Here is a 14,827-nt window from a genome sequence, read left to right as displayed (position 1 = left end):
AAGAATGTCCCAGCCTCGCAGTCCACTCTGATGATGCGAGGCTCATGCAGTTCATCACTGGTACCCCTCACTGCAAGACTGTAAGTCAAGCCTCTTTGCACCAGGATTGATGCCTCCGGTGGCTTTTTGGTGAGCGGGACGCGACGGGACAGCAGGACACCAGCGTCTGACCTCTGGTAATACTCAGCTTCTCACCACAGGAGAGAAATTACACAATAATCAGATAAAGGGATTGACCGTGCTAACACCATCAGCATCTCCAAAGAGAATCTCTCTGTTCTCCTCCGCTGCTTCACCCTTTAAAACCCAAGGACCCTGAGGAAACCATGTCGAGGAGAAAGATGAGAGGCCTGACCCGTACGGGCCGTCAGGTCAGTGAGGACCCAGACCTGGATAACCTGCTGTCCACCCTCTCCCCTGAGGAGGTTGAGGAGCTGGAGAAGGACATGATGAAAGTGCCAGACCTAACCCCAGACGATGGGAAGGTTATCGTCCAAGGGGAAAGCCAACCAGTGCAGCCACCTACGAGCAACAACGTCCGGGGTGCTAAACTGGACGGCAGACGGGAGACCGATCCTAAAGGGAGGCTCAGTCAGAGGGAACAGTCATTTGAGGTTTGTGAATGCTTGATTCGACACCTGGTATGTTTTAGATTTGATTTAAAGAGAAATGAATGTTTGATAAGTACGACCCGTAGCCCTCTTAAAATGTTTGTATCTGAGCAGTTTGTTATTAAAAATCCTGCAGATGGGTGATTTTAGAAGAATTTTTTTTTCCCTCAAATCCAATGTTTGCACTCATGAGCAATAGATTTACGTAACAACCACTGCCCCAGAGGTATTCTAATGATAGCTTTCATGTGCTTGAAGCAAACCACCAACTGGACCTCATGCACCCAGAGTTCATCAGCTCATAAATAGTGTGGAGCTGTGTTCCATGCCAGGAAAAACATTGTTGTCCCCTCTGAGGCTCACTTACATCCATTTCACATCCTTAATCATCCTCTCACAAGCAAGGAAAAAAAACAGTAACAGACACACAACCAAAACTCCTTTATTCCCGTGACATGATGTAAAAGACTTCTGAGCCCTCCTCGATCGGGTGTCAGTGAGCCAGATTTCTTGCGTGTTTAAAAAAGTGAGGCACTTCAGTCGATGGTCCTGCAGAGCTTCTTAATCCCGGCCTGATGGAATTCCTTGGTTGATTGCTTCTACACTCACTGCCTTTTAAGGCTACATCTGCCAGGGCCACAGCCTCGCACAGCAAAACAGATGGAGACTCACAAATCAAACACTTTGCAAGCTACTCGCCGCAAATGTATCCCTCCGCCATAAGAAATGGCTCCTTGTCCTTGTGCTGACTGTAAACACACATGCCGCATTATGTCAGGGAGAGAGTGTGTGTGTTTACAGTGAGCAGATGGACGAGGAGCCGTTTCACAGTAAATGGACGCAGTGTTTGTATTGATATCATACTGTACATGTCATGCTCTAAATACTGTGTGGCTGCACTGTATAGCCGATAAGTTATTTCAACAATGGGACTTTGAAGATGTCTTTAATTCTGTCCTCATTCTGTATTTGCTGTGATTTATTTTGGTTAAAGACACACACTTTCATGAGGACGTTTTTAATCGTTTATTTTTGCTATTGGTGAATGTTTAACTGCTTTACTCTCCTGATGCCCCTAATGTTCGTCCTCTTGCAGGGTGAGTCAAAGAAGGAGAGCAGGAAGCAGGAATATCTGAGGAAGATGGGCCTGAGCCAGGAGGGGAACGATGACGTGAAAGTAGATTTGCGAAGACAAGCTAGTGTCTCGAGCGAAAAGGACACGAAGGTGGACGACAGAAACAGCAAAGACAGTTTGAAAGAGGAGCGAAGTCGGCTGTCAAGTAGATACCGGAAGCAGGAGAGCAAAGAGAGCGACGCGAATGATGAGACCAAGGAGAAAGAGAAACAGGAGGAAAGTAAGGTAAGAGACAGAAGAGAAACCAGACAGAGCACAGGAAGCAAAACATTGGATATGATCTCAAAGTTACAGGAGAAAAAGGATGACGTCAGAGAGAAGGAGAAGAAGGAAGACTGCAGGAGAAAAGACGACAGCAAAACCAAAGACATTATCTCGAAGCTGCGAGAAAAACATGAGAAAGATGTTGGCAAGGAAAAGGAAAGAAAATTGGAGAGTTTCAGGACACAAGGACTCGTCTCTAAAATGTTGGAGAAGCAGAGCAAGGTACAAGAGAACCAGGCCCCGGAGGGTAAATCTGAAGAGAAGAAGCCCAAAGCAGAGGAGAAGAAAGCTGATGATAAAAACAAGCCTGACGTCAAACTTGAGCGACAACCATCTAAGAGGGGTGAGGTGCAGGTGAAACATGACAAGTCGGAGAAAAGAACAGATAGAGAAGAGCTGGTTAACCACAGTGACCATGTGAAGGAGAAGGAGAAGATCAGCACAGAGAAGAAAGTTGTGGAGAAAGAGAGCTTAGGGAAAGTTAAAAAAGCTGAGAATACTGAGAAACTCAGCAACTGCGTGGCCAAAACCACCCCGAACAGCAAGGCCAAAGAGGAAGAGGAGGAGGACGAAGACTCCAGCATGTTTGACGAGCTGATGGAGCAGGTACGAAGCAACGACCCCTCCCTCACTGAGCTCAACGTCAACAACTCGGAGGTCATCAAGACGAAAACGCTCATCGAGTTTGCAGAAGCTTTGCACAAGAACACCAACGTTAAGAAGGTTGCTTTGGCCAACTGCCGCGCAGACGACCATGTGGCTTATGCCATCGCAGGAACGCTACGCAGCAACACGTCCATCACCAGCATCAACCTGGACTCCAACCACCTCACTGGTAAGGGCATCTTGTCTCTGATCCAGGCGCTGCAGCACAACTCCACACTGACCGAGCTCCGCTTTCAGAACCAGCGCCACATCTGTGGTGGAAAGACTGAGATGGAGATGACCAAGATCTTGAAAGAAAACACCACCCTGCTCAAACTGGGATACCACTTTGAACTAGCTGGTCCCAGGATGACCACGACAAACATACTGAGTCGCAACATGGACCGACAGAGGCAGAAGCGGCTGCTGGAGCAGAAGCAGGCGCAGGCCAACGGGGAGAAGAAGGGGACTCTGGACGTGCCCAAGACGGGTGGTGGAGGATCTCTTAGAAGCTCGCCCAAAGCTTCACCCAAACCATCTCCAATACCTTCGCCAATGCCATCACCGAAGCTGACTCCTAAAAGAGGTGGAGGTCCAACTCCGCCGCCACCTCCACCTCCTCCTGGGGGTGGACCTCCACCGCCACCACCTCCTATGCTGAATGTAGACTCCCTGCGGAACTCTCTGACTCCGGTTTCGCAGAGGAAGCTGGATGGGAAAAGCCCAGGCGGTAATAAGAACTCAAGGGACCAACTGCTTGCCTCGATCAGAGGAAGCGATAAGAAACAACTCAAGAAGGTACGTAATCGTCTTTATGAATCCTACTACTTTTCTTGCAAAGACCTGTCCTACTCTGCCTCTTATTGGCTAGTACTTGTTGTCTTTGGTCAATTCTGCCTCTGATTGGCATGCCATGGTATTCTTACACTACCCTAGTCTTGCTTAGCCAAGCCTATATCCACAGCACTGCGACAGCGCTGGAGAAAGGTCTTACTGCACCAATTATAATTCTGGTATAGTCGAAACAAAATGCCCTGGGTTGTTTCTATTTCTTTAAAAAATCACAATCATCTTAGGTGGGGCTACACCCAGGATACAGCAAGCAAAATAGTGTTGGGGTGAACTTGTTTTGCACGTGGGGAGGCGAGCCTGGGCATTAAAATGTCTAAATCCCCGCAAAAAAAAAGAAAAAAAACAGTAAGAGCTGCTTGTTTAAGTTTCTACCGTTAACGACCATGTTAGGGTTAGCATTACTTGCCATTTTTAGCATTTAGGTTGCTAGCTTGGAGGTTGTTGTCTACATCCACTATGTCAGTTCAATCCATTAGCAGTTTGTCGCTAATAAATGATTGATTGATTGATTGATTGATTGATTTACAGCACTGGGATGCTAGTATTAACAGCTAACTTCTGGGCACTATTGATAGGCTCCACGAGCCGCCATTACTTTAAAAGAAAATGGTCCATTGGAGTAAACAGAGAAGATTCCTCAAGGGCAATGAACTTAAATTACCGAACCAACAAAGGCATCTTACCACAAGCAGAATAGTGCAGGTCTTAGCAAGAATAGCAGTGGGATCCATAACTCGGTACGTACAATCCGTTTATGCATAGGTTAGTTCGGTCACAGTACGTTCTAACATACCTACTTTTTGATTTCCCCAGGTGCCGGTGCCAAAGTGGTTGCAGTAACATTTCTTGTTGGAATCTAAAGTGAAAAAGAAGAGCGGAGGAGAACAGACATCTCACCACAGGTTTTCAAGGAGATACAGTAAACTCTACATTCCCCCGGGATGCAGTCGAAGAACTGTGCTGTGGGACGGATGGAGAAAAGCGAAACGTGAGATGTCCAATCCGGTTGGACGACTAGCCCTCACTATGAGTTCTCCCTTCAAACACTGGACCAAAAGTACTCTGTGGAGAATGAGTGATGCAGGGCTCTCTATTAGCCGACTGCAGAGAGCGCCATGAGTTTTTTTGTGGTTGTTTGTCTTCAGTTCATATTGACGCTTTGCTGGTTATTTGCACTAGATAAAATGAAGCCGATCATATAACATGTGGGCTTGTGTATGCATCTGAATGTGAGCGTGGTGGGAGCGTGTGTTGAGCTTAATAAGAGATTCAAATAACTCTTTATAAAATTCTAATATACGAAAGTTTATCAGTAATATAGTGGACATTAATTTGACCATTTATTTATTTGTGACGTCTGTGGGAATCCACCTTATACTTGTAAATCCGTTCAAACTGGGAATTATGAAATGGCGGAAATATCAGGGAATTAACAAACATGGCGGCCTGACTTAAGAAAATCTGGGTGAGAAAAAAAAACAAAAGGTCAAGGTGGTCTTTGATTGTGTGTCTCATTGCCAAATCTCAAGACATCTCAGGCAGGGTTTAATGAATTAGAAAGCAGTCCAGTGGAATCCTGGCGCATGACGAAAGAGTTAGAGCATGAAAATAATTACATCATGCATTTTTATTTTATCAGGAAGTTAAAATGGCTGCCCTTCAAGTATCTGATGCTATATTTTGTACAGAATTATTCTAGCCTGGGTTGTCTGCATACCTTACATAACTTGTAATGTAATACACCGACATGTCTTAATCTAAGGGGGATTTGGAAAACTGTTACTGGCTTGATATCAACCCCGCTGTTGATTTATGCCATCCTAAAAGTGAATGTCATTTTCTAAAGGACTTTATTATGTTAAACGAAATCAGAGTGGCACTCACATATGTTCACATATGTACTGTGTAACAAAAGATGCATATCTGATTACACACGCCTTTCTTACAGAGCCTGTATGTCTTCAATAAAAGAGTATGGTTATGTTGCAATGACAAGTCCCAAGTGTTACGTTGTGCCTGGCTGATATCTTTAAGGAGAATCTGTACAGCATATGTTAAATTAAATACAACTGACTTTTGCAATATTTTTCATTATGATAAATCAAGGTATATATGTATAAATATCTGTCGAGCTGTCATTCATTTCCATTGAAAGTGTGCACTGTTCATGGTATACTCCAGATCGAGCTGTTAATAGGAATATATGCACAATATCCAAAGAGCCATATAAGATATGTATCAACATGCAGCGTGAATAATATCTCTAATTACACTTAAAGGACTTCTTAAAGCAAACCCGACAGCTGAGCTAATGAAGGTAATGTAAAGGTTTCGCCTCCATTTATACACTCACTCACATGCCATTTAGACTTTTGTTACATTACATGTTTAAAGCTGCAGGGAAACAGTGGGAGCTGTCTACTGTCAACCCACCATCATCCTGAGTGTTCAGAGGAGAACAGAAGAACAGCACCAACAGCACCAACAGCAGCAGCAGCAGCAGGCCAGTTTATTTCTCCATCTCTCTCTCTCTCCACGAAATGCCTATATTTGGGCATTTCGCAATGAAAGCTTGCTTTGCAATTCATTCCTTTCTCGTTCCTAATAATGGGCTGCAGGCCAGTGGTCTGTCTCTCCTCTGTGGCTGCTCCCCTGACCAACAGCACAGATCTCAGATGGAGCAAAAAGAGGGGGAAAGAATGAAAAGGTTGATATTGTGGGTTGTTCAGCGCCCAACAAAGGCAAGCTGAGGAGACTTGTATTGATTTATATGTAGAAGGTAACTCTAATTCTGGTATATTCAAATTTTTTGATTGATGTTTACATCAGGTACACAGTATGATCATGTTTAGTTTACTCTTCAAGCTAACTGAATGTTTAGGCATGACTGCATTTACCTGTTGTGGGGCCCAGGGCAAAAATGAGCTGTTGGGCCCCTGTTGGCCCCCCTCTCCTGGAATACATGATCCTAGTTTTGCTGTGTCGAAATCTGATTCAAAACAAATATATCTAATAATATGCTACATATAAACATTTAAACAGGCAGGCCTGTGTCAGATAATATCACAAATGTATTAAACAACGTTTTCAAACAGGGTGCGAATAGCTATTTTGGTTCCAGAAGTAAAAATCCCATTCACTTTTCTATGAGACTCATAGTTGTAGCATTTCTGGTTTGGATTGGCACAAAACTCTCCCTGTTCATCAGTTAAAAAAAAAGAAGAACAGTCGACTGTATCCCAGCTGGCTTTAGGCGAGCAGTGGGATACACAAGTCACCAGGTCATCACAGGGCATGGTCAAAACATGACCTGTGAACAATTCAATCAAGCTAATGGGGTTCTTACATTATCAAAGCAAAGTCTCATGCCTAACACTGAGCTCAGTGTTCAAGGAAGAAAGAGCTTCTATTATACTATTATTCTATAGCTTTCTATTCCAAAGAAGATTGTATTATTCTTCTCTCTTCCTTTTTTTAATCATTATTATGATTACTATAATGATTATGATTATGATTATGATTATTATTATTATTATTGTTGTTGTTGTTCTCTTTGAGTCTGGAACAATCTACAACAAAGTGCCAAGAAGGATCAGTGCACTTTTAGAAAGTATCCTAAAAGCAGCAAAGTTGTTTTCTTTGGCATATTATTTGAATTTCAAAGCTTTAAATGTTAGTAGTGGCACCTTTGTCTCTTTTTTATCTCTTTTTACTGTAATTTTTTCATTCTGCTTAACAATGTGCTTACTTGCTTTATAAATCCATGAAAACAGGATACACTTTACAACCTCCTGTTTAACTGTATGGCCATAAAACTTGTCTCCTTTGACACTTCACCTCCACCACAAACTAAAGCTGAGTATGGCGTCCCTGAAGTCCCAAAAATAAGACGTTTTAGTGCAGTGATTCACGGGACAACAGAACGACAAGCTGTTTTGTTGTACACGTTTTTGGAAGATCCATTTACTGCAATAACAAGTTGATTTCCCTACTAGATAATAACGCGTTCCCATAATGAAATCTTATTCCCTCGAACTTTACTTAAAAACACATGAAATGTCCCTTTAAGATATCACGTTGTGCCGTTACGTCAGGTTGCCCATAAGCGTTACGTCAGAGGGAACAGCGAAAGAACAAAATGGAGGAGTATGCCAGAGAACCATGGTGAGTCTTATAACCAAATAAAATATATTTTTCGTCTGTGATTTGCTAAGTCATCTTCATGACTCCATTTTGCGTAACTACCACCTCAGATGTGTATAATTATTTTTATGGTCCGACGTGTGGCATAGCTCGAAACATGTGAAATCCGGTTAGCTACCTAGCGTTAGCACACATGCTAAGTTTACATAGGACTGTATTGGCAGTGTGTGCTAGCATTATACCATCGTAGCTAAATCACGTTGCTAGTGACCTTGTCGGTTTACTTACCCACATGTCATTACATTTTGTTTATCGACTCGAGTCACTGAGTCTGTACAAGCTGGTATGTGATCTACATTGAATGTCAAGCGCTGTTTTGATCATTTTAGCGGTTCGGAGTTAATTAGCCCAGTTATGGTTGTTTGCGTTAGCATATTGGTAAGCTAGCTAAATTAGCCACCTGTGTGCTAACTGTATCTGTTGGGGGCAGCCTGAGGATTACTCAACGACAAGAGAAGGGCTACTCGAGACATGTCCAATTGTATAGGAAACCCTAGAAACTGAAATTGACGGTGTAGATATAACTTAGAGTAATGATGGATCCTTTTACCAATGTGTACTGGTGACATGTTTATTTCCATCGTATTGTATCATTCAGTAGGAGTGTCCTGGATCAGGTTAAGCTGTCACTAAGCCCAGGTGGTGCACAACAATATAAAGATTTACAAGTTTCACATAAATTAATGTGTAATTAATCAAATGGCAATAGTTCTATTAAGCAAGGAGTTTAGCTGTAACAAGTAGGTTTTTAAATAAATGGAAACTGTGCTTAAGATATTTAGTTTTTCAATTGTTTACTGTGTGTTTGCTGTGTTTTGGTTCTACTTAAGTGGAGATGCCCTTGATGAAGATTATGTTATCAGCGAGGTCACATATCTTAGTCATTTTACATCAATCTATTTGCATTGAGATTTGGATTATTTTATGACCTTGACATTTACATAATAAGAAGGTGCTTGTTCCGCTACAGTCAGTCTTGGCTTTCAGTCCATACTCATGGGGCATATCAAGACTGAACCTGCTACCAGAGATCATTATACCTATAAATACAGCTCAATGCCATTTAATTATATGACCTTCACTAATAGCTCTCAATTGATTGTAGTCCCTGGAGGATTGTGGATGACTGCGGGGGAGCCTTCACCATGGGAGCTATTGGAGGAGGAATATTCCAGGCAGTAAAAGGCTTCAGAAACGCACCCTCAGTAAGTTGAGTCATGTAGCCTAACACTGTTCTCTACTGTATTGTCTCAGTTAGATACAGCTATTATAACTTTCTCACACAAAACATAAAACATACGACATGGGACTGGTTTAACTCGTGTTTTAGAGCATGAAGTACATCATGTTTTCTCATTGTCTGGTGTGAATGGCACAGTTGACTGCAGAAATGTCATTGTTTTAAATAATCAATTGACATCGTTTTCAGCTAAAGTGTTTCAATTTTTTGGCCTACTGCCACAGCACTGGACAATAAAGTTAAACAAATGAATTAGGTTAAGTACCAGTACTAAGTAAAGGAATGAAATGTGATTCTCTGCCAGTGTGGTGTTCTTCAGTTTTAGTTACACTACAAGGAAACCTGTTTCTTCCACCATGTATTACATTGATATAATCTGCTATTTTGATTTCATCATATCCTGTCTTGACAAGGAATTTGCATTGATCTGTGTTTGCTGTTGCTACCTCTTGTAGGGGATGAGCCACAGAATGAGAGGTAGCATGACTGCCATCAAGACCAGAGCCCCACAGCTTGGAGGTATGAATAACTGCTGAATTTGGATATACTTGCCAAGAAGTGGGACATTTAATTATCATGTTGTTTCTGTTACTTACAATTCCTAGTTTGATAAGTTGATCATTGCTGAAAGAACATCCACTGAACTGCCTAAAACAACTACTACAATAATATAATATGGTCTTCCCTATGTATTCCCATGTAATTTAATGAAAATATGGTCAAATATATATAGGTACTGCCTTGTTGTCCGTCTGTATGGGCTGTATGGAAGTCAGCCTGTTAGTGTTGCAGCGCAGCTCTCCGTTACCACTGTGGGCTCTTCAGTGCATGAATTGTACTGCATATCCAAGAGAAATTGTCTGAAAAAAAAATATTATTACGATAGTATTTGAATGTGTTGGATATATATTTGATCATCATTAAGGAAAATAAAACAAGATTGTATGTTAAATGACTCAGATCTTGATAAGGATGTCCACTGGAACTCCTTTGTAACTGGCATAATAGACATGAATCCAAGCTCACTATTCCTTTATTTAGGAGGAGGCAACACATACATACTGTTGGAGCCTACAGTTGTTGTGTACCTGATGAATTTTGGTTTAAGTATAACTTAGAATGATGGCAAAATAGCCCAACACACTGTCCTAACTTGTTGAATCTTTTTTGGGTAACAGGAAGCTTCGCAGTATGGGGAGGCCTCTTCTCCATGATTGACTGTGGTTTAGTAAAAGTACGAGGGAAGGAGGATCCCTGGAACTCAATCACAAGTGGGGCCATGACTGGAGCTATCCTCGCTGCAAGAAGTGAGTAAGCTTAGACGAAGCTGGCTGTTAAGTCAACAGATGGCACTAGCATGCCTGGTACAGAAGGTAAACAGTGATGTTGCTGTTGTACACTGAACAGAGTTAAAAATTAATCCCGCTGCATTATCAAAATTATAAAGTGTGCTCAGGGCATTATTAAGACAAGTTAAGGTATAGATGACTTTGGATACGAGTATGAGAGAGGCTCTGCCCGTCACTGTGACTTGTCAAAACTTTCTAGCGCAGGAAGAGAGAGCTTAAAGCTGGTTGGTGTTGTTGTTTATTTCACACTAGATTCCTCCTGAAAAAGTATTTGTCTTGTAGAAATTTCTAGAATTGTGTGACAGCTGAACTGATTTTTCAACACTGACAAGAGTTATTGAATTTGTTTGAGATTGTCCTGTTTACAGCACATAACTGGATAATAATGGATTTAAGCAGACTATACTTGGCATGATTTGTGACTGTGCTACATGTGAGACCATATATGTTCTCATATTTAATGTGAGCTAGGTTAAAATTAGACCCTGCGTCTTAGCATGGGACCATATGAATATGACAATACGATTACCATGTCCAACATGACAGTGATTCAAAATATTATCCTGATAATCATTAAAATATTCTTAAAACTTAAATATAAAGTTGCACTAAAAGATACTGGAATCATTTTAATCTTACTTTTGTTTCTGTTTTAAAGAAAAACATATTTTCATTGCATCACAAATGGGACACACATCTTTTATTGTGAACAACAAAGAATCGATGCACAAATAATGGATAAATGAATAGGGGTAACATAATCTCCCTGTAATTGTAAAATCTTTAATTGTCTCATCCCTCCCCCTTGCACTTTTTGTGTCCACCTGCATAGCTTTTTAAAATCTTTTTTTGACAGATTAAATTTATTCTCAAAACTGTGTTGGCATGTAGACATCAAGCTCGATTCACATCTTTATTTGTCAATGTCCTTGTGCATTTTGTTACACTTACGTAGTGGAAACTTGCACCTTTTTTGGTCCATTAACTTTGGTGATCTTGTGTAATTCCCAGCCATGCTCCAGCGAACTTATGCTATAAACCAGTTTTAATTGTGGAGGACAGATGAAAATGCCTGTATGGCAGTGCAAGCTACAGTAACCTCCTAAAGTAAATGGTAATTTTTCATATACTTGAAAACAAAGTTGTGAAAATTAAACCATGGGTACCCTTTTTAACACACAGTAACAATATCAACTTCCATGTTTAATCAACTTATGTGAGTAGTGGAAACTTATGTTCTGTGTTCATGTAATATATTAACAATCCTTGTTCCTCTGTAGACGGACCAGTAGCCATGGTAGGCTCTGCAGCCATGGGCGGTATCCTTCTGGCATTGATAGAGGGCGCTGGAATCCTGCTTACGAGGTTTGCCTCCTCACAGTTCCCAACTGGTAAGTAAAAATTCTGATATTGGTATCATTAATAGATACATAAAGGATTCTGCATAATAGTATCATGTATATGTTATAAATCTACATCCATTACACAGCAGTTCATTTTGAAGTTCACCTTTTTTTTTTCTCTCCAGGGCCCCAGTTTGCAGAGGAACCCGCCCCAACTGCCATGCCCTCTGCTTCCTTTGGAGACTACAGACAATATCAGTGAGAGGACTCCCCACTTCTCGTCCACTAGGCCTTTTTGAATTCCTTGCTGAAGTTACGAAGAAGAAATGGAGATGCAAAGTACCACAAACCATAGCAACAGCACCCAACTTTTAACAGACTGTGTCGGAGAACTGAAGGACAAAAACACATCTTCATTTTCCTTCTTTCAGGAGCCATGAACAGATCTGCCTTTTTGCCATTTTCAGCCTTGTCACGTGCATCTGCTTCACCTCGCATTACTTAAATACAGATCTATTGTTCGATGTTCCAGAGTTTGTAAGGGTGAACTGTGTTTTTCTGTTTTGTTCATATATAGTATTCACTGCATGTAGACCGACAAGTGGGAGATCAAGACTGATGAGCTCTGGAAAATGTTGAATTTAGCAAAACACGTCACACATGGAACATCATGATTTATATATAAAGATGATGTATATAGAGTAAAAGCTTTCCACTTGTATTCAATTAGTCTTTATTTGCCTTAAATATGTCATCTGCTTGGGCTGGCCGCTGACATCTGGCTGGCCTTCATTATTTGATTTATGAAAGCAGACAACTATCGGATACAATACTATTCCTGGGATATTAGTTTGTTTTAAAGTGATTTATTTATTTTAGGTTGTATTAAGTTGTTCTCTTGCGTGTGACAGCGCTTTTACATTCAACACAAGGAGGTGGAAAACGACGGCTAATGACCAAGGTTGGCAAAGGCAGTATAAATGAAGGGATCAACTCAAGCAAGGGATTGATCCATACTGTATAAAATCTGTATGACAGATTGTACTATGGTACAATAAAGAATTAAGTTGTCGTGTGTGTCTTTATTTTTATTAATAATTCTTGTCAGAGCTGGGGAAAATGTATGAGTACCTGAACCTTACTTGCCCACAACCTCATGCTGCCTGGGCAGGAGTACTCATTCCCCACTAGAGGGTAGTCCTCGCCAACTTATCCACACTGGTATTGCACTTTCGTGCCTGGCCAAAACTGTCACTGACAGTTTTTAGGATGTGTTTACAAAAGCCACATAAGGGACCACTTAACTCTTACATTCTTGTATGTTTGTGTCACACACCTGTTATCAGTTTGAAGCCAGCTCTGTGTAGTCACAGGTGAAGGACACTGGATGAGCAAGGGAAGGGGCCTTGATGTAACTTTGACGTCACCAGATTGACATGTGGGGTCAGGGACTGTTTCTTTCATGGCAGAGCTGCACAGTTGAGACTCAAGTTGAGCATATGTGACAACAATCAAAAATGTTTTTCTTTAAAAATATTCAATAAATCAAGATAGTAAGACATCAAATATTTCACCTGACAAAAGCCATGGACTTTTGATTATCAGATTTATGAGTGGAACTAACCAGTAAGACATATTATCCAATAATCAGATGTTTATTTTCTCACTTTAGTAGTTGTAGTTGTTCAACCTATGAATATTGAAAAAAATATAAACAAATGCACATAAAAAGATCATCTTGACATTTAAAGTCCCTTTCTTCTTCAACCAATACTCGATAACCCCCCAAAAAACAGTTGTAGACCAGCAAATATGCTCAAGAAATTAATTTGAGGCATTTTAACAAACTAATGTTGATAGACTGGTTGATTAATTGACGCAGGTATATAATATATACTTCATAGCTTTGGAAGGAAAATGTCTGTCATTTTAAATGGTCAGTGTTAAAAGACCTACTGTATGGGATGACTTGAATGTGTCTAATCAAGGTTTGACTTTGACTCGTATCAATTGAGTTAAGACTTTTTGTGGACTTTCCCCAGAGGATTTAACTCCCATACCCCGAATTTACACCTCTAAGTTATAAATGGTTAATTTAGTCCAACCAGGAGTTACTAAAAGAGCAAATATTCTCATTTGAGAAGCTGAAACCTTTTATTTGAGCATTTATCATCATCCCTTATTTTTTATGTGCATTAACTGTTTGATTAATCTAATTGGTCAAGAAAACAAACAATATTCACAGATTTTAAAGGAAAATATTCAGATCGTCTGTCTCATATGGAGCACTGTGTAGTTCTGGGGAAGGGATTTTAATCAGAAGAGAAAGATTGATTGTTTTTTTATGCCTAAACAAACCAAATAAACATGTTGTCTTCGTTTTCATGACCGATCTTGAGGGACAAAACAACTTTATACTGTTTTACTTTGTTTATATGTGGCGGACCCTGTCACCTTTCTAGCCCCAGTTATTGTTTTGGAGACCTTATTTTCCTCTGAGAACAGCTTGTTTATTCAGTTATGGAAAAAATAAATATTTCTGAGTCTGAATTTCAGAATTTGATTGTAAACATCAAAATTCTGAGTTCGAATTTCTTCTCCAAGATTACATAGTGCCCCTTTAACCGTTTGATTCCTCTAAGTAGGCCCAAAAAACAATATTCCCAGGTTTTTTCATGTAAATATTCTGATTGTTGGAAGAAATTAAAGTTAATTAATAATTAATGAGGCAATAAGACAAACCCAGGAATATTTTCTGTACCTGAGTAAACAAGCTGTCCCCCCCCCCCCCCAAAAAAACAAAAAAGGTCCCCGGAACACTGTTTGAAGCTAGGAAGGTGACAGGGTCTGCCACATATAAACACAGTAAAACAGTATGAAATTGTGTTGTACTTTAAGGTCAGTTTGTTTATTCAGACATGAAAATACAGATTGTTTATTTAGTTATTCAATGAGGATCATTTTCTTTTGATTAAAGTGTCATCTCCAAAACTACATAATGCACCTTTAAAGCTTAAGTAGCTTGACTCTTGTGCTGTTGCACAAACGGATTTAAAGAAAAGCTATGACTCATAGAGTTTCTAATCTTGGACATCTTGGGCAATAATAATATTATGATTAGTGATATCACCTCAAACACACACATACACACATACACAAAAACACTTCTCTTCCCCAAACTAACA

At 40.4% G+C, this 14,827-nt stretch overlaps 2 protein-coding genes across 2 annotated transcripts; both read left to right on the top strand.

Annotated features, from left to right (window-relative positions):
- Positions 1-35: 35 nt before the first annotated feature.
- On the top strand, positions 36-5,628 carry lmod1b (leiomodin 1b (smooth muscle)). The gene is made up of 3 exons (XM_030418512.1): positions 36-614; positions 1,708-3,453; positions 4,321-5,628. Exons 1-3 carry the CDS (start codon positions 327-329, stop codon positions 4,345-4,347), a joined length of 2,061 nt encoding a protein of 686 aa, XP_030274372.1. The 5' UTR covers positions 36-326; the 3' UTR covers positions 4,348-5,628.
- Positions 5,629-7,558: 1,930 nt separating this feature from the next.
- timm17a (translocase of inner mitochondrial membrane 17 homolog A (yeast)) lies at positions 7,559-12,713 on the top strand. Its single transcript, XM_030421458.1, has 6 exons — positions 7,559-7,671; positions 8,816-8,915; positions 9,406-9,469; positions 10,129-10,257; positions 11,580-11,690; positions 11,828-12,713. Exons 1-6 carry the CDS (start codon positions 7,646-7,648, stop codon positions 11,902-11,904), a joined length of 507 nt encoding a protein of 168 aa, XP_030277318.1. The 5' UTR covers positions 7,559-7,645; the 3' UTR covers positions 11,905-12,713.
- The last annotated feature ends 2,114 nt before the right edge of the window (positions 12,714-14,827 follow it).

This window comes from Sparus aurata, chromosome 6, assembly GCF_900880675.1.
Source record: "Sparus aurata chromosome 6, fSpaAur1.1, whole genome shotgun sequence".
Classification (NCBI taxonomy): Eukaryota; Metazoa; Chordata; class Actinopteri; order Spariformes; family Sparidae; genus Sparus; species Sparus aurata.
This window is presented reverse-complemented; position numbering and strand designations above follow the sequence as displayed.

Excerpts from the sequence above, each read along its gene's own strand:
- lmod1b (XM_030418512.1), top strand. The coding sequence starts at position 327 with ATGTCGAGGAGAAAGATGAGAGGCCTGACCCGTACGGGCCGTCAGGTC. Across the intron at positions 615-1,707 it reads AGAGGGAACAGTCATTTGAG|GGTGAGTCAAAGAAGGAGAG; the intron begins GTTTGTGAATGC and ends GTCCTCTTGCAG. Across the intron at positions 3,454-4,320 it reads ATAAGAAACAACTCAAGAAG|GTGCCGGTGCCAAAGTGGTT; the intron begins GTACGTAATCGT and ends TGATTTCCCCAG.
- timm17a (XM_030421458.1), top strand. The coding sequence starts at position 7,646 with ATGGAGGAGTATGCCAGAGAACCATG. Across the intron at positions 7,672-8,815 it reads GAGTATGCCAGAGAACCATG|TCCCTGGAGGATTGTGGATG; the intron begins GTGAGTCTTATA and ends AATTGATTGTAG. Across the intron at positions 8,916-9,405 it reads GCTTCAGAAACGCACCCTCA|GGGATGAGCCACAGAATGAG; the intron begins GTAAGTTGAGTC and ends TACCTCTTGTAG.